Below are 27,770 nucleotides of genomic sequence, written 5' to 3'. Positions count from 1 at the left end.
CTGTTGCAAAAGAGGCAGAGGAACCTATTGGCTAGTGACTGTGTCATCGCTAGTGGCAAACTCCTCCTTCTTGCATCATGCTTGTGCCTTTATGTGCTTTGAAAGAAACACACACATATATATATTTTTAAAAAAATCTTTAGAGCCAGGGTCCCCAATATGGTTCCCATGGAAACTATGTCACTCTCAGGCATTGCCCTTACTTAGCACCTACCAAGGCTTCTCACTCCTTCCATTTTTAAAAAAATAGCTTGGAATTCGTTTTGGATTTTTTTCTTATTTAGTTGTGGGTTGCCTGCTTTTTATGCCTGTCCTGTGTTTTATTTATTTATTTATTTGTGGGGTGGGGGGAGAGAGGGAGAGAGAGATAGGTGCCAACTCCCTGGGGCCCTGGGTGCCCAAGCACCCACAAAATTATCCATGAAGGGGCTGGGCACATGGCATGGCACCCACAGCCCCGAGCACCCACAGTTGCGAGGCCAAGCTGGCACTCTGCTGTGTGTGTGTGTGTGTGTGTGTGTGTATTGCCTGCTTTCTTTACAGAGGGCGCGTTGCCAGTTTTCCTTCTGTGAAATTGTTGTTTTGTGGTTTCTTACCAAAGTTACTTAGATTCCCAAATGGGATCCCAGGCCCAAAAAGGGTGGTGAGAGATCCTTGCTTTAAAGACTGAGCACTTCCCCAACTCCTCTGAAAATGAGTGTTGGACTAGGACCCAAGATACCAGGGTTCAAATCCCCGCTCTCACTGGGTGACCTTGGGCCAGTCACTGCCTCTCAGCCTGGCTGGGTTGTTGTGAGGATAAAATGGGGAGGAAGAGAACCAATGTGTGCCACCATGAGATCCTTGGAGGATAAGGTGGGAGATAAATGTGATTTTTAAAAAATAAATCTTTCCTTAATGAATGTATGAATGACTATAGCCCTTTAAACAGAACCAAAAACTGCAGCACCATAATTTCACTTTTGGACAAAATATGACTTTAGACCTGTGCACTGTTTGGTTTTGCTTGCTTCTTTACATTTTTTTTTTTAATTATATGCCTTTTACTGTTACAAATCTCTAAGGGATTTACAAGTGGAATTATTGAGAAAATCAGCTGAAAACAAGCGATTTAAAACCTCTAAAAAGAAATGAAACCAGCGACAAACTAACAAGAGGTTGTAAAGGAGCTTACAGAGAGTTTGATAGTAAGGCAAATTGAAGCTAACAAGCTGTGAAGGCCAATTAAACACAGTTAGCATGTGCATAGATACTGGCCTCATTCACATATTTGTTTTGGCATCTGTCTGTCTCGAGAGACAGGTGGGTGTGAAGCCAAACCACTGCATTAGCAGTACCAAAGTGGCCTCCCAGGGGCGCAATCCTGGGCAGTGCGCGTGGAGGTCCCCAACGACAAGACCCCCATTCTCGGCCTCACTGATGTGGTCCAAGGCAAAACAGAGCAAGATGTTTGGCACCAGCTTGGCTGCAGGAGCTGCCAAAAGGAGGCATACAAGACACCATCCAACCACTCCACATTTGTGTAGGGTTTACTCCGTAGCCTTTTTCTTCTCCCAAAGATATCCCACAAGGCAGCAGATGTTTAGGACCAGAGTTTTCCTCCTCCTAGATGGGCAACCTTTCCAAGTAGCTCATCTGCCCCTCACTTCCCTCTATGACACATGCAGATGGATGGGGAGGAGGAAACCATTCCATCGCAGGGAGAGAAAACCTTTCTCTGATGGAAGGTTTTCCTCAGCCCAACTGTTATGTACTGAGTTGAATAGGATCCAAAAGGCAGCAGTCTGATTGGTCCTAGAACAATAGGATTCAGAATACAGCAGTCTGATTGGTCCACTGGAGCCACCCAATCAAGCTCCAGGTGGAACGGAATCCACAACCGGATTGGCCTACAGGAGAATCCCGGAATTAGCCAATCACATGGGCCCCTTGTGTAAATAATGTATATAAGGCAGACATTCTGGGGGAACTTCCATTCCTCCTCACCACTGAGCTGAATAAAGAGCATGAAATCCACTCCCGACTCCGAGTATATTTCACCAGCCCACTGTAATCGGGTGACGTGTGTGTGCCAGCTTAATCTGCTGCCCCTGGGCTGTTGAAGGGAAGCTCCTCTCAGTTCTTATCCTTTTTTAATCTTTAAACCAGAACTGGATCAAGCAGACCTTGATCCAGAGGGCTCCCTGTGGCTGTCCTGATGGCAACAGAAGCCAGCCCCTGTTTCTTGCAGTAGCGCCTCCTCCAGCCACCCTTTTCCCTAATCAGGATAAACGAACTCAGGAGTCCTGGCTCGAGAGACCATCCGAAGCACAGAAACAGGGCCAAGGCTTAGAGCTTGGAACCAGACATGAGGAAACCCAAACCACAGACGGGTGGGCGGAAGGAACAAGACATACCAGCTGGGACAGAGGACTGGTCCCCAGATGTTGCTTCTCTGGCGCAGAGGGGTGGGTGGCAGGAAGGGACCTGGTTGGCTGGAGGAGGACAAAAGTCTGGCTTTTGTTTTCTTACGTCCATTTGTTTTCTAATGTTTATGCCCTGCCTTTTCTTCCGTCACGGAACCCGAGGCCGTTCAGTTCCCAGGAGGACACAGGAAGCCAGACCACAGGTCCAGCTAGCTCAGCCTTGTCTAGCTCTCTGCTCTTCAACCTGGGGTCACCAGATGTTGAGAAACAACTTACCCCCAGCCTTTGGTCCCAAGGTTGAAGAATATTGGGACTACCAGCAGCTCCCCAGGATTTTAGATGAGGATCTCTCTCTCTCTCCCATCCCTACCTGGCTGAACCTGGGACCGCCTGCGTGTTGTTATTTAATATTGTTTACTCTTAAAAAAGCACACCCTGCTTTCCCCTTCCATAAAGGAGATGCTCAGAGCACCTTACAAATGAAGGTAAAGGTAAAGGGACCCCTGACCATTAGGTCCAGTCGTGACCGACTCTGGGGTTGCGGTGCTCATCTCGCTTTATTGGCCAAGGGAGCCGGCATACAGCTTCCGGGTCATGTGGCCAGCATGACTAAGCCGCTTCTGGCAAACCAGAGCAGTGCACGGAAACGCCGTTTACCTTCCTGCCGGAGCGGTACCTATTTATCTACTTGCACTTTGACGTGCTTTTGAACTGCTAGGTTGGCAGGAGCAGGGACCGAGCAATGGGAGCTCACCCCGTCGCAGGGATTCGAACCGCCGACCTTCTGATCGGCAAGCCTTAGGCTCTGTGGTTTAACAGCGCCACCTGCGTCCCTTACAAATGAAACACATGTGTAAAAGCCACGTAAACCCAAGTACCATATGAAAGTCAGTTTAATTAACAGAGGTGCTAATTTCAATGTAAGTACGGTGACATTTTATTCACCCAGGATTAAATAATTACCGTATTCTGAATAATAATGTTTGCCTTGTGCGCGGGGACTTTGAGCAAAGGTGTATTTTGTTCTTTCGATAAAATATTATTAGTAATAAAAGCATTGCAGGTTTTTTTTTGGGGGGGGGTTGTTCTGGCATGATGGAAATCTGTAACAACAGCCCAGAATAGCCCCCAATCTCATTTCCCTGATTTTTCTTTGCCTGTAATTTGAAACTGGAGAGAGTGGGGAGGGGGTGAGTTTGAGGTGCTGTTGTACATTACTCTCGAGACGTCCACAGTGTGCTCTTGAGAAGTACCCAGAATGTCATGCTAGGTGTGGAATATATGAGTTTATTCTGGGGCTCAAATAATAGGAGAGGAGGTCCTGCTTTGGTGGATTTTATTAAGGTACTACTACCTCTACCTCCCTCCATAGTTTGAGCATGGGCTTACTCTTCCTGTTCCCCTATAATTTATCTGGTTAACGACTCAGTCTCCTTTCCAGGTCTGTAAAATGGGGAGATTAGCTACTTTACAAGGATGCTGGATTTGCAACGCAAAAACTGAGAGGTCCTGAGTACTGCCTTGTGGAGTAGAGGGTGAGACTTGGGCCTGGGAGAGAGAGATTTAAGTCTCCGCTCAGTCATAAATTCACCTGGCGACCTAGGTAATAATGAACATGAAGTGCTCTGTAAGCGGGGAGCACGAATGACTTCACAAGAACACTACAAAGATTAATGAGCTTAGAAACGTAAAATCGCCTTAGACCTAAAACCGGAACAGATATGCTAATAATCATTGCGTTTTAAAACAAGGCTGCTGTGGATAATGACTAAATACATCTACTTTTGTGCCTTCTTTCATCTCTCAGGTCTGAATCACAGCGCATCGTTCTCCTGCGAGGCCCACAACGATAAGGGGGTGGGCACATCTCGGACTGCAAAGGTGACAGGTGAGAGGATGGGTTGTGGGGTGCATTCCTAGAGCAAACGGAGACCTTTGCCAAGGCCGCAGCACAACTGCTTTAGGTACACTGTGAGGGTGAAGCTAAATGTATATCTGGATTTAACACAGAAGTTTTTAACAATGCAAACACTGTCAGCTGGTGTGTGTGATAATGGGATCTGTGCAGGCACAGAGGGGAATTCTGGAGGAAAGCCCCATTTACGCAGCTAGGTTTTTTTTGCCTAGGGAGAAAATCTTCTCAATTGCTCCAAGGCAGTGAGGGCGTCTGGGAGAATTTCTCCCAGTGAATATACTCGCTTCATAGGAGGAATGTTCATCAGGACCACAGGAGAGGAGGAAAGGGAAGGTGTCCACACACACACACACCCTACACCTTCTCTGATCCTGTTAAGTAGCATCCCTCTTCCGCAGCTGATGCAGTTTGCATTTTTAAAAACCCGGACTTCAAATACAAAGATACAACACAAAGATCCTTTTTTAACTTGGCAAGTTGCCCTGAGTTTACAGGAGGAGCACATGCTACTTTCAGATCGCAGATTTGGATCATTACTGACAACCCCCCCCCCCCGGAATTCCCTGCAAGTAGAAAATGAGCATGTTGAGCATAAGACTTGAGACAAAACCTTTATCCTTGAAATGCTAGCTTTCCATCAGCAGGGATTCCTTGGCATGCATTTAGAAAGGTAGCTGGCGCAATAAGTGTGCTTCGTGTAATTGCCCAAGTATTCTTTTTAAAATAAAGTTTTATTGATCTGCAATATATAACAATTACCAAAAAGAGAGAGAGAGAGAGAGAAAAGATGCAAAAACAAAACCCCAACTCGTCCCCCTCGTCCCTCTAGGAACAGATAAATTCAGTTAAGTTTGCCAAAGTCCAGTCTGTGGTTTTGGTAGTTGCTGTTGTTCAGGGTTATCGGTAAAGTATTTTATAAATGGAATCCTTGTATTCTTGACAACTTCTGGATCACAGTAATGATGAACAAGCCCATGAGAAGAAAACTGTATCCTAATCACAAGTACGTAAGCCCCGCTGACCCCAGTGGGAATTACGTATGAGTAAACATTTATAGGGCCACGCTGTAAAAACCCTCTTTTTGACTTTCCTCTGCAGTAAGCTCTTGTGGTATATCATACACCCGCTCTCTTACATCTTCCCTCTAGTGGTACCTGGGCGGCCAAGCGCCTTATCCCTTCTACATCGTAGCGACCATCACCTGGAAGTGACGTGGGAACCAGGACCGAGTGGGGCCTACGCTCTTGAGTTCTGCACCATCCAGGTCAGAAGGGAAGCCTTGAAGCCAGCCCAAGTTCCCTCGCCCAACTATTTTGAGGAAGGATGCCTCACTCGGCCACTTTCGCCCCTGCCCTTCGAGGGACCGGTTTTATTTTTAGGAGCCATTTCCTGGCCAGCTTCTGCTTCTCTCAAATGTCCAACCAGATGCCCTCATGACGTGTGACAGGCTCCCAGGAAGAGGGAACTGAAAGAGCCTCGAAAAGGGATTGCAGAGGCCAGGAAACAAAACTGATAGCAAGGGGGAGGGTGTTCAAATATGGGGCCATCCGTCCATCCCCTTCTAGGGCCTGAGGTGGCAGAGTGATCTGTACCAGTTTGGGGTTCGGGTGGGCGCAGGTTTTGAATGTTTTCCCCACATAAAACAAAGCAAACTGCTCAAGAGCAGAAGGCAGGTGCCTCTGAGACAAAAGTCCTCCGCGTTGTGTTAGTGAACTTTTATTATTTAATTGCATGTATTTATTCAAGTAAGGGACGCAGTTGGCACTGTGGGTTAAACCACAGAGCCTAGGACTTGCTGATCAGAAGGTCGGCAGTTCGAATCCCCGCGATGGGGTGAGCTCCTGTTGCTCGGTCCCTGCTCCTGCCCACCTAGCAGTTCGAAAGCACTTCAAAGTGCAAGTAGATAAATAGGTACCGCTCCGGCAGGAAGGTAAATGGCGTTTCCGTGCGCTGCTCTGGTTCACCAGAAGCGGCTTAGTCATGCTGGCCACATGACCCGGAAGCTGTACGCCGGCTCCCTTGGCCAATAAAGCGAGATGAGCACTGCAACCCCAGAGTCGGCCATGACTGGACCTAATGGTCAGGGGTCCCTTTACCTTTACTTTACCTTTATTCAGTTTGCTCAAGGTGGTGGCTCCTCTTCCTCACAACAGCCCTGTGAGGTAGGTGAGGTTGAGAGGCAGTGATTGGCCAAAAGACACCCAGCGAGCGTCATGGCCATGTGGGCATTCGAACCCTGGTCTCTCACAGGTCCTAATGTAGGGTTGCCATATGTTCGGCTCTTTCCAGACATGTCTGGGATTCCAACGACGAAATTAGTGTCTGGGGGGGAATTTTGGGAAATCGGCAAATCTTTTAAATTTCTCCAATGGAGGAGAGCTTCAACATGGAGCTTTAAAAAAGTGTGACGTGCCACCTGCACTGCAAAGTGGTACAGTCTGGAATTCTATCGCTGAGATCAAGCCTTTGAGCCGATCAAACATGTTATGCAATTGGCAAAAATCCTGGACCGTGCCACTGCAGAGGGGAGGGGGGGTTCTTTTTCTTTTATTTTCTTTTAATTCTTCAATATTGTTACACGGTCCAAGGAGGCTTCATATAGAATCACAGAATTGTATAGTTGGACGGTGTCCCAGAGGCAGGGGTGCCAATTTGAATAAAACATTGAGGAGGAGGGAGGTAAGCCCCGCCCCACAAAATCAGTCATGTTGTGTAGTGCACACACACTATTTGAATGGCAATGCCCATCAACTTTTTTGGGGGGGGTTAGCCCCCTAAACAAAATAGGTGGGGGGCCCTAGGAGTCGGCTTCTATGCCCAGAGGGGCATCTCATGCAAGGCAGGAATCTCAGCTAGATTATTGTAGAGCTTAATATGTTCCTAACTCCTGCCCCGTCAACCCATCCCACAGGCTGCTTTGTCGTCCTCAAATCCTTACCCCTGCCCCTTTTTCCCAGGCTGTGCGCTCAGACGAGGACCTCAGCACTGTGTCGGACCGGGAACTTTATAACCAGAACCTCCACGTCCCGCCGTTCAGCCACACCTTGGATGGCTTGAGCCCCTTCACCACCTATCACGTGCGCGTGTCCTGTCGCTCCCGAGAGGGTAACTCCCCGTGGACCCACTGGGTTGCTATGGAAACCCTGGAAGGAGGTGAGCTTGAAATGGGGGTCGGGGGGGTGAGAGTAGGTGGTCGATCCTTCTGGGTTCTGCCTTGATCTCTCGGAGGAGAAAGGAAATCACAGAGGGGTGCCGCTTGGAGCAAGAATGAGGAACCAGATGTTGCTAGACTACAACTCCCATCAGCCTCTGGGCTGTTGGACATACTAGCTGGGCCTTATGGGAGTTGGGGTCCAAGCAACATCTGAAAGGCCACAGGTTGTCTCTGAACTTAGAGAGGGGCCAGCTTGGAAGCCAGGAAGATGGAGGGGGCATAATGCATGGCTTAGAGCAGGGTTTTCCCAACCTTGGGTCTTCAAATGTTTTGGACTACAACTGCCATCATCCCTAGCTGGCAGGGATGATGGGAGTTCTAGTCCAGGGGTCAGCAACCTTTTTCAGCCGTGGGCCGGTCCACTGTCCCTCAGACCAAGTGGTGAGCTGGACTATATTTTTTGGGGGGGAAATGAACAAATTCCTATGTCCCACAAATATTCCAGAGATACATTTTAAATAAAAGCACACATTCTACTCATGTAAAAACACCAGGGAGATCCCACAAATAACACAGACGTGGATTTTAAATAAAAGGACACATTCTACTCATGTAAAAACACGCTGATTCCCGGAGCATCTGCGAGCCAGATTGAGAAGGTGATTGGGCCGCATCCGGCCCCCGGGCCTTAGGTTGCCTACCCCTGTTGTAGTCCAAAAACCCAAGGTTGAGAAAGGCTGGTTTAGAGTCAGAGTTTCCCAGCTGTTTTTGGACTACAACTCCCATCACCCCTAGCTAGCAAGGCCAGTGGTCAGGGATGATGGGAACTTTAGTCCGAAAACAGCTGGAGACCCAAGGTTGGGAAACATTGGTTTAGAGAGTAACAGTGGTTCTCAAAGAGTGTGGCCTGCCACTGTGGCTTGGTGGGAGAGGAAAGCAGTTGTAGCTGGAAGATTCAAGGGCAATCAAAGAAACATTTACCAAAATGATTTCTCCACAACTTATTGTTCTGAACAGGGATTTTCAACTCGGACAAATATGAAAGATCAGAAAAGAGGACTGCTTTTTTGTGTTCATGAGAGTTTGTCTCGAATTTGAACTAATAAAAATGAGATTACCCGGCAAAAGCAAGCTCACCTCTCTCATTGAATTGCTATATGTACTTAAAGTACATGCATAAGAGGTTCATTTATCATTGTATTTTGGGAGTGATTTGCGTTCTTGTGTAGCTGCATTGTTTTATACTTTCCTAACATCCCACAATCATATCATATAATAGTTGCATTTTCTGTTATAAATCAAGCTGTGCTAGGAGTGTTTCTTTTTTGTTTTCCAATGCATTTCTTATCATTAAAAATTTTTGGTGTGGCTTGAGCAAACTCTTATTCTGAAAGTGTGGCCCAGAGGGGGGAAAGTTTGAGAACCAGTGGTTTAGAAGCTTAGACCATGGTTGTTACCAGTCAAGTGGCTGAGACTGGGCTTTAGCCACTTGCCTGACCCCACTTTGTGACTAATGAGAAAGGGTCATGGCCGCAGTGTTTCCATTGTAACATACACTTTTCCGCGGCAGTGCCCACCGCTGCGCCAGAGAACATTATGGCCACTCAGAATGGCACCTGCACCATCGTGCAGTGGCGAGAGCCGCGTGGCGTCATCAACGGGATCATACGCGGATACAAGCTGGTCTGTCAAAGCGGCGACTCGCCCGAGGTGAGGACCTCCTTTCTCAGGACTGGAGAGGGCACCCTCCCCATTGGCTTCCCTGTAATTATCCTGAGCCATCACCCGCCATCTTCCTAATCCCCCGTCTGGCGTTTTCGCCACCCTCTCCCCCCACCAGGTGGTTGTGGACGTGGGGCTGACCAACGAGACCGTCTTGAACCTGAACAAAACAGTACACAATCTGACCGTCCGTGTCGCGGCCTACACACAAGCAGGAGACGGTCCCTGGAGCAAAGCCATCATGGTTTCAACTGGGGATGTCGGTAAGGAATACGAGATAATGTGTATTATTTTGGGGGGGGCGGCGGGGGTTCCCTCACAAGCTTTAGTGTGGTGGCAAATAACAGAAGCACAGGGAAAGGAGAGGGTGGGGGAAGTTACATAACAGCATAATTTGTTTCCTTGGATGCTGCCCAAGGGGTCTACTCTGACTAACGTAGGATACAGTCCAAAGAGTTCAGACCCAGAATGATGAAACCGGTTAAGGACTACTTGAAATAAATAAAGTTCCGTTTTCATAGCCAATTATTCCTGCATATTTTTCTAAGTGTATCATATGAGATATGGGGGAATCATTTGGCTGCCAAAAAAATAAGTTTTGTTTTGTTTTGTTTTTGAAGTCCTTTCCTTAACTGTTCCCAACTGTTTCCCAACTCCTTGGTGGTTCTTCCAAAACAATCATTTGATCTCTCTTTTTGTTTTGTTTCGTTCTTCTGGCCCAGCCTTCAGTTTCCTGCTTTCTAAGAATGGTTCTGTGTTGGGCAATTCCTGATCTCAGTCCTGGTTCTGATCTAGCAGGATCTCCTGCTTCTAATTTGTATCCCACTTCTTGTTACGATGGCTTCTGGCGCCTTGCGGAGTCACAGAAACTGAAGCTGGTTATAAAACAGGACCCGTGCTTTCTGCTTTAGGAGTTTTGATTCTCTTTGATGTCCCCAGAAAAACGGCCTGAGGCCCTGTTGGCGGAAGCTTGACACTGACATTTGGCTTGGAGGGAGACCATATTCAAATAATTTATATATATTTTTTTCTCTTTTACAGATGAACTACCGCAACCCCAGCCAGGTAAGAACAGTGCATAACACTCTACCTGCAACCTACAGAAATGATTTGGGATTTTGGGGTGGGCAGCATCGGGGAATGAGAGGCGGTGCCGTTTCCTTCTAGAACATTCCAGAGAGTACTTTGTTCTGGAAATCTGCTTTCCTTCTTTCTTTCTCTTGGTGTTGGCTAATTTGATTATATATTTTTTTAAAAAAATCATTTTTATTAAGTTTTCCATTTTAACAATCCAATCAAATCACATTAAATATTCCAAATTATACATATACATATCAAATAATCCAAATATTCTGCCAAATTATAATTTTTTTGTTGGGACTTCCCATGCGTCAAGTTCGGGGGGGGCTTTGATCATCCCATATCTCTGCTGCTTTTGATAGTCATTTCTAATAGTTCCTTTAAATCTTCCTGTTGTTTTCCTTCTTTCACGGTCTTTGAGTTGTTTGCACAAGCGAGTTGAAGTAAAATGATGTGTTTCTGTGTGGATTTTATGTGTATGATACCCCTCTGTCCATGCAGCATCCCCTCACATGCAGGTATTTCTGCTGAATCAATCCAAAAATCTTTTCCCTGCTGGCAGCCGCCATCTTCTCTCAGTTCCGCTGAAATCAGTTCTAAGTGTCTGCTCATTAATTTTCCCCGGCCGGTTGCATCAAACATTAGTCTTTCCAGGGGAGATTTACCAAATCAGTCTTGGAATGCAAATATAGTAACATATTAAAGGCTCACCTCTAATTTGATTATATCTTGTTTTGATTTGTTTTGTTTTGGCTTCTCTCTTGCGATATTAAGAATAAATTAAAACTTTGTTTTCTAAAAGTTCCCCAGTGTAGGCAATACATCATGACTAGACTTGAGGGCGACATTGCTCTCCTTTTTCAAAATGGCTCCTCTAGGAGGAGAAGGAGCTGCAAGGGTTTGTGTGTTTTGTGACTATTAGCAGGGAGGAAGATGGGGACGTGGGGAAAACTGCATATTTGCTTTCCACCTGCATTCCCATTTTGATTAGGATATTTTCAATTTTTGTGACACACACACACCTGCTTTGACTGCAGGAAACATCTGAACAAAAGGATTGGAAAGGACCAAGCAGATAGTGCAGGGGATTCCTAAACTTTCCTAAAAGTTCAGTTCCAACTGGGATTTTTATTGAATTTGGTTACAATTTGTTTTCATGGAAATTTTATATTGAACTTTTGCCGGAAGATTCTCAAGGCCAAGTTTGGCCGACAGAATCACGCACTTCTTTCCAGTCCAAGACTGTGAACTGGATTAAGATTTTGGGATGTGGGGCAGTTGTTTTCAAATGTCACAGCCTGAAGTGGTGTAGGAAGTGTTGGTTTCTAACAGGGTGGATTTTATTTAAATCACGAGTCAGTAAGACTTGATTTAAATCACTAGTCAGTAAGACTTGATTTAAATCACTAGTCAGTAAGACTTGATTTAAATCATTTTTTTTTACAGAAAGACTCATTCTTGCTGGTATAATCTTAATATTTACAACCAGATGAAAGTTTCATTTTTGGAATAATAAATTTTCAGAGTAGTTTTTATAGTTATATCAAAAATTACTGATTTGGTTATACTATTAAAAATACATTGACAGATAATTATGAAATTATTGTGAGGTTTAATAAGTTAACTGTTTATATTTGGACAACTTTTCTGCTGTACTTAATTGGAAGGAGAAAAATAATCATTTCCTTAATAGCAATTTAAACAATTTATTTAACTAAACATTATAGCATATGTATCCATGTTTGTTAGCTGATGTGGTTAAACAATTTAAAAAAACAAAACAAAAAAACCTTAGACTGAGTTTTAGCACACATGAAAAACTTAAAACAAATCCTTATTTCCTGATGAATAGCCTTTGGACTATAATGTAACTTAAATAGAAAACTGTCTTTGGAAAGATTTTTCCTCCAAAAGCATTTTATTTTAAAAATCCAATTTAAATTTTTAAAAATCCAATTTAAAAAATAAATAAATCATTGATTTTTATCCACCCTGGCTTCTAAGGAGAACTCGTCCGGCTGCCAAGAAACTAGGAGATCCCCTCATCTTCCCCTCAGCATCGTACTTGGTCCCAGATTCGGTCTCCTCTGTTCTTCCAGTTTAAACAGTAACAGGGGCTGCCTGCTCACCGTACACTTAAAGCACATTGCGCTCCACTCCAAAGAATCCTGGGAAATGTAGTTTGTTTAGGGTGCTTGCAGTAAACTACAATTCCCAGGATTCTCTGGGGACAACGTAGGTGCTTTAAATGTATGTCGTGTGCACAGCCGAGGCAGGGAAAGGTGTGTGGGAATGTTCAGGGAGGCAGGAGAGGATATATTGTTTATTAATATCCTTCCTAACTTGTGCTAGCAAGTTCCTTTGCTAAGCAGAGTTTTACATTCCCCTTTTAATGCACAGCGGGTAGCTGGTTGCAGGCTTGTGTAAGCCTCTCAATACCATACAATTCGGTATTGAATTGTATGTTTCTGGTAAGTTCCCTTTTTATCCCTCTTAAAAGAATAAACACACGACAATCTTATTGAGAGTCATTAAAAGAAGTTTACTGACAGCACCATCAGTTCACAGTTGGATCCCTGAAGGCAGACTTAGTTACAAAGTATGTGGAGCTATCCCATATGGGGATAATCCCAGTGTCCTCTGCTGGCTGGAAGCCAGCAGAGCATCTCTAGCTAAAAACTGCTCCAACAATGGAAGAAGGCAAAGAGAGAGTGCTGTGTGCCTTGTCCTTTTGTTACCTGGACAGGTAAGGTCACACCCACCTCTAGTCACATGCAAAGGAAGTGTGCCCAGCCAGGAGGAAACAGGAAGTTTTCGACTGGCTGGACCAAACATTCCCCTGCATGTCCACTCTAGGAAAACAAGGAATGTTGTACTTGACTGCTACTTATGTATCACATCCCACAAGGTGATGCGCTGGATGGGCAACTGGAATGGCTCCTCCCATTGACCCTTACTCCTCTTCCCTTCTCCGTAGTAGAAACCACTGCCCCTGCCTTCTCCTGGCACTGGTGGTACGTGGTAATTGCCATAGCCACAGCCGCTGCCGCAGCTGCCTTCATAATCATCTTCTTGGCGCGGATGAGGAGGAAGGAAACCCGCTATGGGTAAGTGGAGAACGGACACCTGCCATGGATGCTTTCATTGAGATTCCTGGACTAGATGACCACTGAGGGCCCCATCTCGCCTTTCTGTTATTCTGTGACACCGGTTCTGGTAGCTTCTCCTCTTTCACTGCCTGTTTCTCTCCTCCTGCCCATTCCGCAGGGAAGCGTTTGAACCCAGCATGGAGCAGGGAGAGCTGGTGGTCCACTACCGAGTCCGCAAATCCTACAGCCGCCGGACCACCGAAGCCACTTGTGAGTGTCATGGAAGGAGTGAGTGAGTCCGCCTTTCCCAACTACCCAGCATGCATTGCGCCCAAGCCTTGTGGTCCAGGATCTAACAAGGAATGCTCCCACCTCCACCACAGTTGTAGGTTATTCCCAATACAGTGGTGCCCCGCAAGACGAACGCCTCGCAAGACGGAAAACCCGCTAGACGAAAGGGTTTTCCATTTTGGAGGCGCTTCGCAAAACGAATTTCCCTATGGGCTTGCTTCGCAAGACGAAAATGTCTTGCAAGTTCCTGCGGGGTTTTTTCCCTTTTTTCCCCATTTTCCTAAGCTGCTAAGCCGCTTATCAGCTGATCCGCTGATAAGCTGCTTAACAGCTGATCGCTAAAAGCCGCTAAACCGCTAATAGAGCTAATCCGCTAAGCTGTCAATGGGCTTGTTTCGCAAGACGAAAAAACCGCTATACGAAGAGCCTCACGGAACGGATTAATTTCGTCTTGTGAGGCACCACTGTATACAGGCACCGCCCAAAGCACTTTTTTCGGCAGACATCAGCTATCGTCTCCTTAATTTGGTGGTTCCGCCTGCCTTCTTCCTTTCTTTTGCCTCAGTCATGGCCGCTGCTCCTTGTAGGCTCCTTGACGCAGGGCACTTTGGCCCTGCAACAGTTTGATATTCAAACCTGCTTTCGACAATATTTGGAGAAGCAGGACAGAGACATTACTGGCCATTATTATTTCTGGGTTGAGCCCAATATTCCTGCCTCCCAGGTCCCACTCCTGCCTCCCAGGTCATTTTGCTGCATCCTGATAACACCCATGCCACTGCTGTGACCACTACAAATCCTGCCCCTACCATCCCCCCTGCACTGCCACAGCATCATGGGCGAAAATCCAGCAGGGCTGGCGATGGAGAGGACGATGAGGCAGTCACATCTACTGCCTGAAGCAAATGGCTTCACCTCGCCTCACTGAAGGGCCGCTCTAAAAGTGAGCTCAGGTAGCGGGCCTGATGGATTTGAATGAAAAACAGGGCCGCTGAGAAAGAAGAGGGACGTATCTGCATATGATGCAATGTGATATCTTTATTGTCATTGTCCCATACAGAACAATGAAATTGATACTTGGGAGAATGCCAAGGTTTACAAAATACGAAAGATTTAACAGGCCCAAAACAGCCCTATGAAGATTCTTTGTGTATTCAGTAACCACGGAATGGAATGTCTCCACTGGAAAAGAAAACTAGACACCTGGCAAGGGGAGGGGAGAGCAAGAAGGGGTGGCCTTTCTGATTTGGAAAACTCTTGTTTTGCTGGCTCAGAAGTGAGTGGAATGACCTGAGCTGAAAGAGCTTAAATAGGGCTCCCAGACAATCAGAAAATTAGGCTGGAAGCCACACAGGACCCGGTGAAATGCTCTCAGAAACAGCAGAAGATGAAAACGGCTGGTGCATCTTGGGTGGCCTATTGGTTGAGGTTTCTTTGAAGGCTTGAAGGAGCTTTTTCGAAGGGCCAAACAACTAACCACCCCAGCCCTTCTCCAACTACATTTAGAAATCAGGCCGCCTTCCCTATCCTCCCCCTGTTTAAACCCTGCATCTCAGTCTGTGACAGAGACCTGGAGGTGTGGGCCCCATGATGGCCGTGTGCATAATGTGCTGTGACCCTCTCTCTCTTTTTTCCTTTTCTTGTGACAGTGAACAGCCTGGGCATTAGCGAGGAGCTGAAAGAGAAGCTGCGAGACGTCATGATAGATCGCCACAAGGTGGCCCTGGGGAAAACCCTCGGTGAAGGTACATTAACCTGGTCAACTGGCACTTTTCCCAAGATGGAGGCTTCTCCTGAGTGAGGCGTGGGTGGGGAGAGACCTCAGGCCAAGTGGGATCCTATTGGAATGGTTAACAACAAGCCAAGGGCCATAGGCAGCCAACCAGAGCCAACAATCATCTGAGTGATGACTATGTGGGCCGCCATTTTGAACACTACTTGCCCTTAGGCCAGGTTTACCTTGCCTGAGCCGGTTCACTCCCGCAGAGATCGCTCTGTGGGCCAGATCATGTCTGCGCAGACGTGATTTCTGGCGTCTGCGCAGACATGATTTCCGGTGTTTGCACATGCGCAGATGCGATTTCTGGCGCCGCAGAAGCGAGTCCCTGCTCCGCGCTGTGCTGGTTCAGCATAGTGCGCGGGGACTCACTAAGTGGGTGGCTGTGCTGGTCCCGTGGGCTAACTGTGAGGCGAGGTCCTAGTCCAGTCCGAGGTCGAGGGTGCAGTATGGAGGCAGTCCGTGAAAGCTGAAGCTGGGTCCAAGGCAGGGAGTCGGGTGAGGTCAGGAGCAGGACAGGGTTCAGGCAGGAACTGGCTACCAACAATGTTGCTCCCGCAACCTGGGACTGGGGCTGGCTGGCTTTTATCTGCCCCGAGGCATAGGGCGGCCCCTGCCCACAGGTGACTCGCCTCTCCTGGCCTGGAGGCGAGCACTCCTCCTGCGGGAACTTAGTTCCCTCCGCCTCTCTGCCCTGAGCCTCTGCGGCTCAGGAGAGGCTGGAGGGTTACCAGACCCAGAGGCAACCCCAGCTTCCTCTGATGAGGCTGAGAGTGGAGCACCTGCAGGCAATGGGTCCTCCATCGCCTCAGGAGCCAGAGCAGACTCAGCTGACGCCTGCACCTGAGGATCCAGCACAGGTGAGGACCCTTCAGGCTCATGCCCCAGCCCTGGCTCAGCTGGTTCTGGAGGCAGGGAATTCTATGCAGGCTGGGATTCCTCAGGTTCAGCCTCTGAATCCCAGGCCATCACAGTGGCTCAGTTTGGGGGTGACTCGTGGGCCGTTTAAATGACCCCTGTGGGCCGCTTGTGGCTCATGGGCCGCAGGTTGCTGACCCCTGCCTTAGGCCTTTCTTTTGTCAGCAGCTTAGTTTGCAGGCCGAGGCAGGCCTGAGATGCCACTTTGTCCTTCACAAATGCATACAGATGTGCCTGGAGACTACAACATTAGGGACTTTCTGATTTAGAGAAAGAGCCAGGGAGAGGCAACAGGCTTTATTTTTCTCTGGCTGCCTCCATTGAACAGCTCTTGAACCTTCTGGACATTAATTGGTAGACAGGTATGGGACTTACACATGGCTCAAATAACAAAGCTGCAGATCAAACTTTTTCCAAAACAAAGTATGCTTTCACTTACAAGTTTTAGTAAGGCAGCACATTAAATAATTCTTGGGAAATTAATTTTAGAAAACAAGCTAATTTTACAGTTTGTGTAGTTACCAATAAAAGCAAATAGAAACAGAGATAAATGCAAACAGCTATGCTTATTCTAATCTGTCTCCCTAACCAGGCCAATAATTATCAATTTGCACCCTTCACTTCAGCTTCTAGGTTCCTTTGGAGTCTTTTCCTTTCAGCTGCAATGCCCACTGTGCTCTCCTAACATTTCCTGCATTCCTAAAGTGTTTCATCTCTTTTTCTTTCTTTCCGCGCTCAAGCTCCAAACTCCACAACTAACTCTTCTACTTCTCTAATAAACTATGCTGTTTTCTAGCTTGTGTACAGTATTTTCATTTCCCTTTCCAACCTTTAAGTCAATCTGAAGGAAAAGAAAATTCGGATTAATTTTCTATTTCCCTTTGATTGCCAGATTCCTAGGCTGAACTTTTGACCCTTCTGTGCAAAACATTTCCTTGTACTTTTGATCCTCAAACATTTCCCTATTCTGTGCAAGAGAGCTTCTAAAACAAAAAACAATTTTATATCAACCAGCTGAATACAAAATAGCAGGACACTTTCAGGGGAGGGGAGGGTCAAAAGTGTCCTGTTCCCATCCTGTTGGTGTTAGCATTCCAATTTAGAGGAAAATGATGTTTGTCATGGCCCTAGACTAGGACTTAGGGGCTTATAAACCGCTGAGCTTCTTGGACTTGCTGATTGGAAGATCGGCGGTTCAAATCCACGCAACGGGGTGAGCTCCCATTGCTCTGTCCCAGCTTCTGCCAACCTAGCAGTTTGAAAACACACCAGTGGAAGTAGATAAATAGGTACCAATGTGGCAGGAAGGTAAACAGCATTTCCATGCGCTCTGGCACTCATCACAGTGTCCCATTGCACCAGAAGTGGTTTAGTCATGCTGGCCACATGACCCAGAAAGCTGTCTGTGGACAAACGCCGGCTCCCTCGGCCTGAAAGCGAAATGAACACCACACTCCATAGTCGCCTTTGACTGGACTTAACTGTTCAAGAGTACTTTACCTTTACACTTAACTTTCCTCTGCTCTTTTCAAGTATGGTCCGTGCTTTAAAACTCAGTTTTCGAGCACCTTCCTTTTTGCTCCAGATACGTCCCTGCAAAAACCTGCTCTATAAAGTTCAATAGGAGCAAACATCAATCCGCAGAAAACCCAAATTGACGTTTGCTCCAATTGAGCTTTATAGAGCAGGTTTTTGCAGTGAAATCCCTGGGCCAAAAAAATAAACAACACTCAGACGCAGAGTGTTAAAGCATGGACCTTTGCCTGGAAAGAGTGGGGCATAAAGTAAATGTGGATAAGTCCTTATTGGTGGCACAGGGCTCTGCAACTGGAGCTTAGAGGAGATGGATCCATGTCCCAGTCTGTCCCATGTGCATCTGCAGGCATCAGATCCTGCCTCTTCTCCCTTCAGCCCCAAGGAGACACTTCTGCTGCTCTACAAGGCATTCTGAAACTTGGGTCTCCAGCTGCTGTTGGACTCCAATCACCCCTAGCTAGCAGGGCAAGTGGTGATGATAGGAATTGTAGTCCCAAAACAGCTAGAGACCCAAGTTGGGAAACCTTGTGCCAGACTCTGGTAGCCAATCACAGGCTACTCAGGGGATCAAGAGAGCTTTCAGAGGAGATCCTTTCAATTGGAAATCCCGTTACAGTCATACCTCGGGTTGAAGTAGCTTTGGGTCGAGCATTTTCAGGTTACACTCTGCGGCGACCCGGAAGTAACGGAACGCATTACTTCCGGGTTTCGCCGCATGCACATGCGCTCAAAATGACGTCACACACATGCGTGGAAACGGTGAATCGCGACCCGCGCAGTCGCGAGTTACGTTCGCTTCAGGATGCAAACGGGGCTCCGGAATGGATCCCGTTCGCATCTAGAGGTACCACTGTATCTTAAGGAGCCAGCCAAAGATACTAGCTGGTCAAGTGGCTGCATTCATGGGGTCAGCTGGTTGCCCCAGGACTTTGTGGCTTTGGGAAAGTTTGAGAAAAGCTGGGCAAGGCCCAAGACTTCATGGAAAAGGTAAGGCCTGAACAAAATTATAATTGAGAGATGACATATCCCACAAGCCTAAGAGGCAAAGAAGTGGAACCACCTCAGAAATGGACTTCCTGTTTCGGATGTCTCTTCCTTCAGAAGTCTGAGAACCCAGCTCAGGAGACTGTATATATAAGAATATGTTAACTCATAAGGCACAACCTTTCAAAAAAATATTGAAAATAACACAAATTTTGAAAAAGCCATTACCAGACAAAAGAAAAGCCCATATCCCAGTGACTTATCTAGTAATAATTTGAAAATTCTATGCATTTACTGGGAATGTTCAATGATTCTATGCCAACCACTGGAATTTCTCACAGAATACAAGGACTCATGAATTCGTTGCTTTGAATTCGTTGCTTCCTAAACTCGTTTCTTTAGAGCAAGAAATAAAAGCTTTGGGTCACAAACAGGAATTGGAAGGCAGGGCGATGTAGGGGAAGCGAAGCAGAAATTCATCTGAGCTCCAGAACCTGTTTCCCAATTCCATTTTTTTCTTTTTTTCTTTTTTTAAATAATATTTTATTAGGTTTTACAAAAAGAAACAATACAAAAGAAAAACAATATATATCAAAAGTCAAAAATACAACCGACAAACAAACAATTAGAACACAGCACAAAAAGAAAAAGAAAAGAGAAATTATAACAAGCATAAATGGCTTAAAAAATTAACATAAAAAAGAAAAAAGAGCCTCTTTTCATATTCTTATCCTTCATAAACTTATTTTCCTGACTTCCACCCGCCTTCCTTTCTTGTATTCCACTTTAAAATTGATTTAGCAAATTCATTCTTATTAGTTTTATCCTTTAAAAATTCCTTCACTTATTGCACTATTCAGATTTTCATCCAATATCTATCCCTTCTTTCATACTCTTATTTACCTTATTTACTAGAACCCCTTCATTTCATTTCAATGTCATCAACATTCCTGTTTCCCAATTCCAAATTGTATGATATCAAAACAGTTACCAGGACTATTGTTAGGAGTTGTTGTTTTTTATCACTATATAACCCTGGAAGATTCTCACTCAGCTAGGACAATGGGGGGATTCTTGGTCGAAGGGCAATTGAAATCAGCTGCTGCATGAGGGGACAAGGACAAACTCCCTTGTTTCCTTTCCTGATTAAACGTCAAGGCCTTGTTTTCTAACGTAGCCAGGATAATCAGTAACATATAACATCAAGTGCAGGACGAACAACCCAGAATCGCTTCGGCCCAGTTTTCTTGCTGCAGAAACGCTGAAGGACGGAGGGCTGTTTTGCTCATTTGGGTCGGAGGACTGGCAAAGTTTCTGCCTCAGCTCCGCAAAAAAGTTTCCTCTAAGCGCAGCTGGGATTACTTTGGAAGCATATGGAAAGCAGAGATGGAAAGGCCCCTGGCTATGGCACATATGTTCCCCCTTGAACATTTCCACCCTGTGCTTCTCTCTTTTTTGTGGCTGCCCTTTTTCTGGAAACGGGGAAGGCAGGGACTTGACTTGCACAGCCTCAGAGGAAATAGAGGAAGCAGACTTAACACAGAGCCAGGCCGCTGGTCCATCTCACTTAGCATTGTCTGCGCAGACCAGTAGCGGATCATCGGCGTTTCAAGCAGGATTGAACCTGGGACCTTCTGCTTGAAAAGCAGATGCTTAATAATAATAATAATAATAATAATAATAATAATAATATATTGGCTGGGTTTCCCCAGCCACTCTGGGCGGCTTCCAGCACATAGCTGTCAACTTTCAGATTTGAAAATGAGGGATCAGCAGCCTCGAAAATAAGGGATCAGCAGCCTCACCTGTCCCGGGGACAGTCTACGGGATATCTAACAATCCGGGATAGCAGCGGGAAACGGCGCTGGAATAAGGGAATTTCCCTCCAAAAAAAGGGAAGGTTGACAGCTATGTTCCAGCAAAATATTAAAATACAATAATTCATCAAATATTAAAAGCTTCCTTAAACAGGGCTGCCTTCAGATGTCTTCTAAAAGTCAGATAGTTGTTTATTTCTTTGACATCTGGTGGGAGGGCATTCCACAGGGCGGGTGCCACTACCGAGAAGGCCCTCTGTCTGGTTCCCTGTAACTTCGCTTCTTGCAGTGAGGGAACCGCCAGAAGGCCCTCAGTGCTGGACCTCAGTATCCGGGCTGAACAATGGGGTGAAGATGCTCCTTCAGGTATACTGGACCGAGGCCGTTTAGGGCTTTAAAGGTCAGCACCAACATTTTGAATTGTGTCCGGAAAGGTACTGGGAGCCAATGTAGGTCTTTCAGGACTGGTGTTATATGGTATTAGCGGCCACTCCCAGTCACCAGTCTAGCTGCTGCATTCTGGATTAGTTGTAGTTTCCGGGTCACCTTCAAAGGTAGCCCCACGTAGATGCTCTACCACTTGGGCTGCGGCCCTTCCCCTCAGCATCTGCCCAGAGAGTCTGAACATAAGAGCCCTCTTGGGACAGGACAAAGGCCCATCTGGTCCCACCACCTCATCTCGCAGTGGCCCAATGGGAAGCCAGTCGCATTCTCCCTACATGCGGTTCTCAGCAGCGGGCTTCCAGAGGGCCTTCTGCCTCCCAACACGAGTAGCAGATCACAGCCATAGCAGTTATTTGCCGTTGATAGCCTCGTCCTCTTATGAGTCTGCCCAATTTCTGAAGCCATCAAGCGTGCCAGGAAGCCCCTGAGATCCCAACTCAGCAACTACTTTTCTTGGAGAGACTCGGGGCTCCATCCAGACTTACAAAACACAGGTTTCCCACTTGTCCAGCGCGTTCTAGGCACGGGTCCGAGCGGTTTTGCCCTTGCCCTGCAGCTTTCCCCGGGAAAACTCACTCCTTAGCAATAAATTGAAGCAAACGACAATTGGGGGGGGGGATGGTGTTTCCTCTGATTGGGTTTCTGCAGGGGAAAGCGGCAGAGCAGGGGCAAGTCTGAATTAGCCTTCTAGCTAATTCTTAAAAACAGATTACTGGCAAATTCTTACTTTTTCTACCTCCAGAAAATCCATTTTTTATTCTAGATTGGCATGTGGAAGGTCAACCTTCCCTGGGTGTTGGATACAGACTGGTGGCTGCCAGTTGCTAACCCTGAGGGTGGCAGCTTGTAACGATTTTTCACCATCACAAGAACCTGTACAGTGGTACCTCGCAAGACGAATGCATCGTAAGACGAAAAACTCGCAAAACGAAAGAGTTTTTCGTTTTTTGACTTGCTTCGCAAGACGGATTTCCCTATGGGCTTGCTTCGCAAGACGAAAACGTCTTGCAAGTTTGTTTCCTTTTTCTTAAAACCGTGCATTCACTTTGAGGAGCAACTCATAGCACGCGGTGTGGTAGCCTTTTTTGAGGTTTTTGAAGACTTTGGTGATTTTTGAAGCTTTTCCAAAGTCCGTGCTTCGCAAGACGAAAAAATCGCAAGACGAAAAAACTCGCGGAATGAATTAATTTCGTCTTGCGAGGCACCACTGTATTTTCTTCAGCTGTCACTTATGCAAAGAAAAGAGAGGACGTAGCAGGATGCCAATTTGCATATGCAGATTTATATGTATAGATTAAGTTTCTGCCCTCTCTGTTCATGGTTCTCTGCCTTTAAACCAGACACGGATAGGACACCCTTTCCAAAGAGAGCAGGAGTTCCCAAAGCAAAGTTAAATGTTATTTGTACATAAAATAAAATCAACCAGGGGACTATGGGCAACATCAAGACCGGATCCAAAGCACAGAGATGACAAGAAGCAAATATTATTAGGAACTAATAACTGCGAAAAGGCAGGGAGGGGAGGACAGGGGAGAGAAAGAGGTTGGCAGCCAGTTTTGGGGGGAATTAAGTAAAACAGTACATCCAGTTCTAGCATTTTGTGTTTCCCTTGGCAGCTGGAAATATACGGTAACTTTTCTCTAGCACAAAAATTTGCAGAGATCCCTTCTTACAGGAAGACATCCTGAGGCTCACAGCTTGACTTCTTATGTCTACAAAGCCCTAATCTCAAACCCTTCAGATGGAGGAGTGGGCTGGTGTGGTCTTTCCCCAATGGAAGCAGGAAAGGCACTTTGCACATGCTCAGAAGCATTCTGCTGTTTGTTCTTGCTCCCCTTTTGCCTAGGCTGAAGCCCCAGTGTTGGAAATGGATTACTAGCCCCCTAGTTCAAAGGCTGTTCTCCTTGCTTCCTTTCCATTCGTTGCATTCCCTCCTAATTCTGTTGCTAAATTTGGATAACTGGGAGAGAGAGGGGATCACAGAGCGAATGTTTGCAGGCTACGAACCCTTTTAAAAAACCAACCCACAAATCTCATGCCTTACACCTATCCCTAGAACACCCCAGATATTTCATAAGGCAGCAGCCTGAGTGAGTCAGACATGGAAAGTCTGATCTGGTCCCGAAATGTCAGCCGTCGGCTCTTCCAAGAGTTCACGTGGCTTGCTGAAGCCCTTACATAGCTCATGTTCTTCTGCCCCGGGAGAAACAGGGGAAATGAATTTCCCACCTGCCTGCGTTTCCTATCCAGACAGAAGCCTCTGCTCCTGCCAGGGCAAAGCCCACACGACCCTTCTATAGAGCTGGATATTTTAGATCAAGGGCCTCTTTTGCCATCTTGCAGCTTTTCGTTGGGGGGGGGATGAAAGGTAGACTTCGACCCCCCCCCCCGCCCATCCTCTGGCTTGCATCTGTACAAAATAACTTGCTTCCTACTAGAAGTCTGGTAAAAGTAAAGGTAAAGGGACCCCTGACCATTAGGTCCAGTCGTGACCGACTCTGGGGTTGTGGCACTCATCTCACTTTATTGGCCGAGGGAGCCGGCGTACAGCTTCCGGGTCAAGTGGTCAGCATGACTAAGCCGCTTCTGGTGAACCAGAGCAGCGCACGGAAACGCCGTTTACCTTCCCGCCGGAGTGGTACCTATTTATCTACTTGCACTTTGACGTGCTTTCGAACTGCTAGGTTGGCAGGAGCAGGGACCGAGCAACAGGAGCTCACCCAGTCGCGGGGATTCGAACCGCCGACCTTCTGATCGGCAAGCCCTAGGCTCAGTGGTTTAACCCACAGCATCACCCGCGTCCCAGAAGCCTGGTACACTGCACCTGCACATGCAGGCTTCGTTTTTTTGCTGCTGGACCTCTCTCCTCCACAAACCTTATCTCACTTTCTTATTTAAAGCAGCTGAGGCCATTTGCCACCACCAGCACATCTGGCAGCACTGCATCCCACACTTCAGTGATGCGCCGCACTAATTATAACCCGAATCATGTAAACGCTGCCCGGTTTGAAAGGGGAGGCATGGTTACCAACGCTGTGTTTTCACTTATCTATAAATATTTGCAGTTTTGCTCTTATGGGTATTGGCTGCCGACTTCCCAACGGCGCGCAAATGGTTTTGGCGTTATCGTAACGTTCCCACCCACCCCTGGATTTCCTTGTTCTTGGACACGAGAGCTACTCAGTACCTAATGCTCCACATCGTCTCCGGGCGTTTATATTTCCTAAACGAAATCAGGACAGTGCAAAGTTGTGCGGCAGTTAAAAAGGAGCCTGCAGACAAAAAAATCCAGGCCAACAAAAATGGTATACTAGCTGGCCTGACTAGATTAATCACAGGCAGCCTAAAAAGAAAAGAAGAATCACTGGGGAGTGTGTGTGTGTGTGTATATATATATTGTGTGTATATATATATCGTATTTTTCTCTCTATAAGACGCACCAGACCATAAGACGCACCTAGTTTTTGGAGGAGGAAAACAAGAAAAAAAATATTCTAAATCTCAGAAGCCAGAACAACAAGAGGGATCGCTGCACAGCGATCCCTCTTGCTGTTCTGGCTTCTGGGATAGCTGTGCAGCCTGCATTCTCTCCATAAGATGCACACGCATTTCCCCTTACTTTTTGGGAGGGAAAAAGTGAATCTTATAGAGCAAAAAATACGGTATATGGTATTTAACTTAAGTTTTGCTCGAAGTTCCGCTGAAATGAAATAACATGACTCAGGTCCATTCATTTCAATAGGTCTACTCTGAGTAAAATTTAATGGCATACCCCCCCCCCCTTCTCTGCCTGGTTACCTAGAAGCAGTTTTCTGCTGGCTGCAGGTGACCAGGCTGTTTCAAGCCTGGGTTAAAATCATAGGCGTTTTCTCAAATGAACGTCATTTGGCCTGACGTTCTACTCCCAATTTCTACCTGGCATGATTTGGCATTTGCTCTCTCAGACTTGCTCATAGGCCTTTTCCTCTTCTTCTTCTTTGTCTCTGCAGGGGAATTTGGCTCTGTCATGGAGGGGCAACTCAGCCAAGATGGAGCAGTCCTTAAGGTTGCCGTTAAGACCATGAAAAGTAAGTAACAGTGGAGGTGGAGGGGGTGGCTTCACACTGGTCACGCTGGGGCAGGTTGGGATTATACCAGCAATGAAGAAACATCACTCTGCACATGCCCAGAGGCCTTCTCTCCTTTTCTTCTGCATTGAAAGAACAACGTAAATTGGGCCTGCTCACCCATGATAGAAACCTTTTGCCTTTTGCCTTTGAAAATGCTCTGTATAAGGCAATTTCCTATGTCCCCTTGACCTGAATACCACCACCAGACACGGCTGAGCACCCTTCATACGCTCAGAGGTGCTCTCATTCTTCGTTACTGCTTCCAACGTTCTGCATCGACACCCGGGCGTGGAAAACAGTTTTCACTGCCTGATCCCCTGGCATGTTCTCAAAACCTATCTCATGCCACCAACCTTACTTTTCCTCCTCACAGTTGCCATCTGCACCCGCAGCGAGATGGAGGATTTCCTCAGCGAAGCTGTTTGCATGAAGGACTTCGACCACCCTAACGTCATGAAACTGATTGGTGAGCTATGTGTGCGCATGCGCCACTTCTTAGCCACGGCACGTGAAGAGTTAATACTTTCAGTGGTGGGGGGGGGGAGAGCTTATGAGTTACCCCCCACTCACCCTCTCCACTATCCTTACCCTGAAATTCCTCCAGGTTGTGTGTGGTACTGCCCCACAGCATTCTGGGACATTAAGCCATTGATTGTCTGCCCGACATATGATGCCTGGGCTAGGTTTTTTGACCAGAACCAGATCCGCGTAAGAACATGAGAATTGTGCTTCTGGATCAGGCCAGTGACCCGTCTAATCCAGCATCCTGCACTCACAGCGGCCACCCAGATTTCTCTGGGAAACCCACAAGTGGGACTCAAACACGAGAGCTCTCTCCCCCCCCCCCCCGTGACTTCCAGCAGCATATATTTGGAATCATTGTGGCCTCAAACTGTGAAGGCAAAGCATAGCTGTCGCGGCTGGTAGCCATTGCTAGCCAGGGCTTATACGCTGAGGCCCAGCTCCGAGGGTCTTCTGCCCGTTCCCTCCCTGCAAGAAGTGAGGTTGCAGGGAACCAGGCAGAGGGCCTTCTCGGTAGTGGCGCCCTCCCTGTGGAACGCCCTCCTATCAGATATCAAGGAGATAAACAATTATATGACTTTCCATAGATATCTGAAGACAGTCCTAGGTTGGGAAGTTTTTAATGTCTGGTGTTCCGCTATGTTTTTCTTTAATACAGTGGTACCTCGGGTTAAGAACTTAATTCATTCTGGAGGTCCATTCTTAACCTGAAACTGTTCTTAACCTGAAGCACCACTTTAGCTAATGGGGCCTCGCACGGCCGCCACACAATTTCTGTTCTCATCCTGAAGCAAAGTTCTTAACCCAAGGTACTATTTCTGGGTTAGCGGAGTCTGTAACCTGAAGCGTCTGTAACCCGAGGTACCACTGTACTTTGTTGGACACTGCCCAGAGTGGCTGGGGCAAACCAGTCAGATGAGCAAGATATTATATTATTATAATAATTATTATTATTATAATTATTATTGCCGTCCCGAGAAGTAGCACACTCGGCCATTCCATTTAGAGCAGATTCCGCAGGCTGTAGCCTGGGAAAAACCAGAAGAGAGGAAACAGCCTTTGGATGGTGGTTGCGGGGGGAGGCAGGCAGGCAGAATGGACGCATCATCCCCAGGGAACAGGACTCCAAGTGAGGGGGCGGAGAGGAAAAAAAGACTTCTTGGGAAAACAGATGTTGGCAAGGATGCTGGGAGCTCTGACAGTCCACAGAGGGGGTGGGTGGAAGCTCAGCTGATGCTAGTTTGCGACTCGCCCAACAGCCCCTTCTCCCTCTCTGGTTCACATTAAGGAGGAACACAGTAAAAATAACTCTCAGGCACAAGGCGCACCAAGAGAGCGTCCTGTAGGGTAAGAGGACCCCAAAGAGGATGTTCTCATGGGCAAAAACCTTTGGGGGTTGGGGGCAGGTGTAGGACATGGGGAGGGGGCTTCCAAATGGTGTGCAAGTTTGAGAGGGGAGGCTCCCTCCCCCTCCGTGTCTTCCTTTTTTCACCGCTCTCACTCTTTAGAATTACAGTGGTGCCCCGCAAGACGAACGCCTCGCAAGACGGAAAACCCGCTAGACGAAAGGGTTTTCCATTTTGGAGGCGCTTCGCAAAACGAATTTCCCTATGGGCTTGCTTCGCAAGACGAAAACGTCTTGCGAGTTCCTGCGGGTTTTTTCCCCTTTCCCCCCCCTTTTCCTAAGCCGCTAAGCCGCTTATCAGCTGTTCTGCTGATAAGCCGCTTAACAGCTGATCGCTAAAAGCCGCTAAACTGCTAATAGCACTAAGCCGCTAAGCTGTCAATGGGCTTGCTTCGCAAGACGAAAAAACCGCTATACGGAGAGCCTCACGGAACGGATTAATTTCGTCTTGCGAGGCACCACTGTATAAAATCGTAGAGTTGGAAGGTCCATGTGGTCCAAGCCCCTGAAATGCAGGAAACAGTAAGAATTCAGGAAGAGTAAAGAGCCATTCAGCAGTGGAACGGTCTCCCTCGGGAGGTTGTGAACTGTCCTTCCTTGGA

The 27,770-nt window shown here is 46.9% G+C and overlaps 1 protein-coding gene across 2 annotated transcripts in view; it reads left to right on the top strand.

Annotated features, from left to right (window-relative positions):
* AXL (AXL receptor tyrosine kinase) overlaps window positions 1-27,770 on the top strand; it is a 73,493-nt gene that overhangs the window by 39,366 nt on the left and 6,357 nt on the right. The window contains exons 5-15 of one of the 2 annotated variants that reach the window (XM_079985353.1): window positions 4,213-4,293; window positions 5,469-5,584; window positions 7,278-7,473; window positions 9,045-9,184; window positions 9,315-9,459; window positions 10,238-10,261; window positions 13,254-13,383; window positions 13,544-13,635; window positions 15,306-15,401; window positions 25,122-25,199; window positions 25,615-25,707. In XM_079985353.1, the coding sequence (XP_079841479.1) occupies window positions 4,213-4,293; window positions 5,469-5,584; window positions 7,278-7,473; window positions 9,045-9,184; window positions 9,315-9,459; window positions 10,238-10,261; window positions 13,254-13,383; window positions 13,544-13,635; window positions 15,306-15,401; window positions 25,122-25,199; window positions 25,615-25,707 (1,191 nt within the window). Of the gene's footprint in view, window positions 1-4,212; window positions 4,294-5,468; window positions 5,585-7,277; window positions 7,474-9,044; window positions 9,185-9,314; window positions 9,481-10,237; window positions 10,262-13,253; window positions 13,384-13,543; window positions 13,636-15,305; window positions 15,402-25,121; window positions 25,200-25,614; window positions 25,708-27,770 lie in introns of both variants that reach the window. The other variant, XM_079985354.1, reaches the window with a different exon arrangement.

This window comes from Podarcis cretensis (assembly GCF_951804945.1).
Source record: "Podarcis cretensis genome assembly, chromosome: 8".
Taxonomy (NCBI): domain Eukaryota; kingdom Metazoa; phylum Chordata; class Lepidosauria; order Squamata; family Lacertidae; genus Podarcis; species Podarcis cretensis.
Note: the sequence above shows the minus strand (reverse complement) of the source record. Positions and strands in the feature narration are given on the sequence as shown.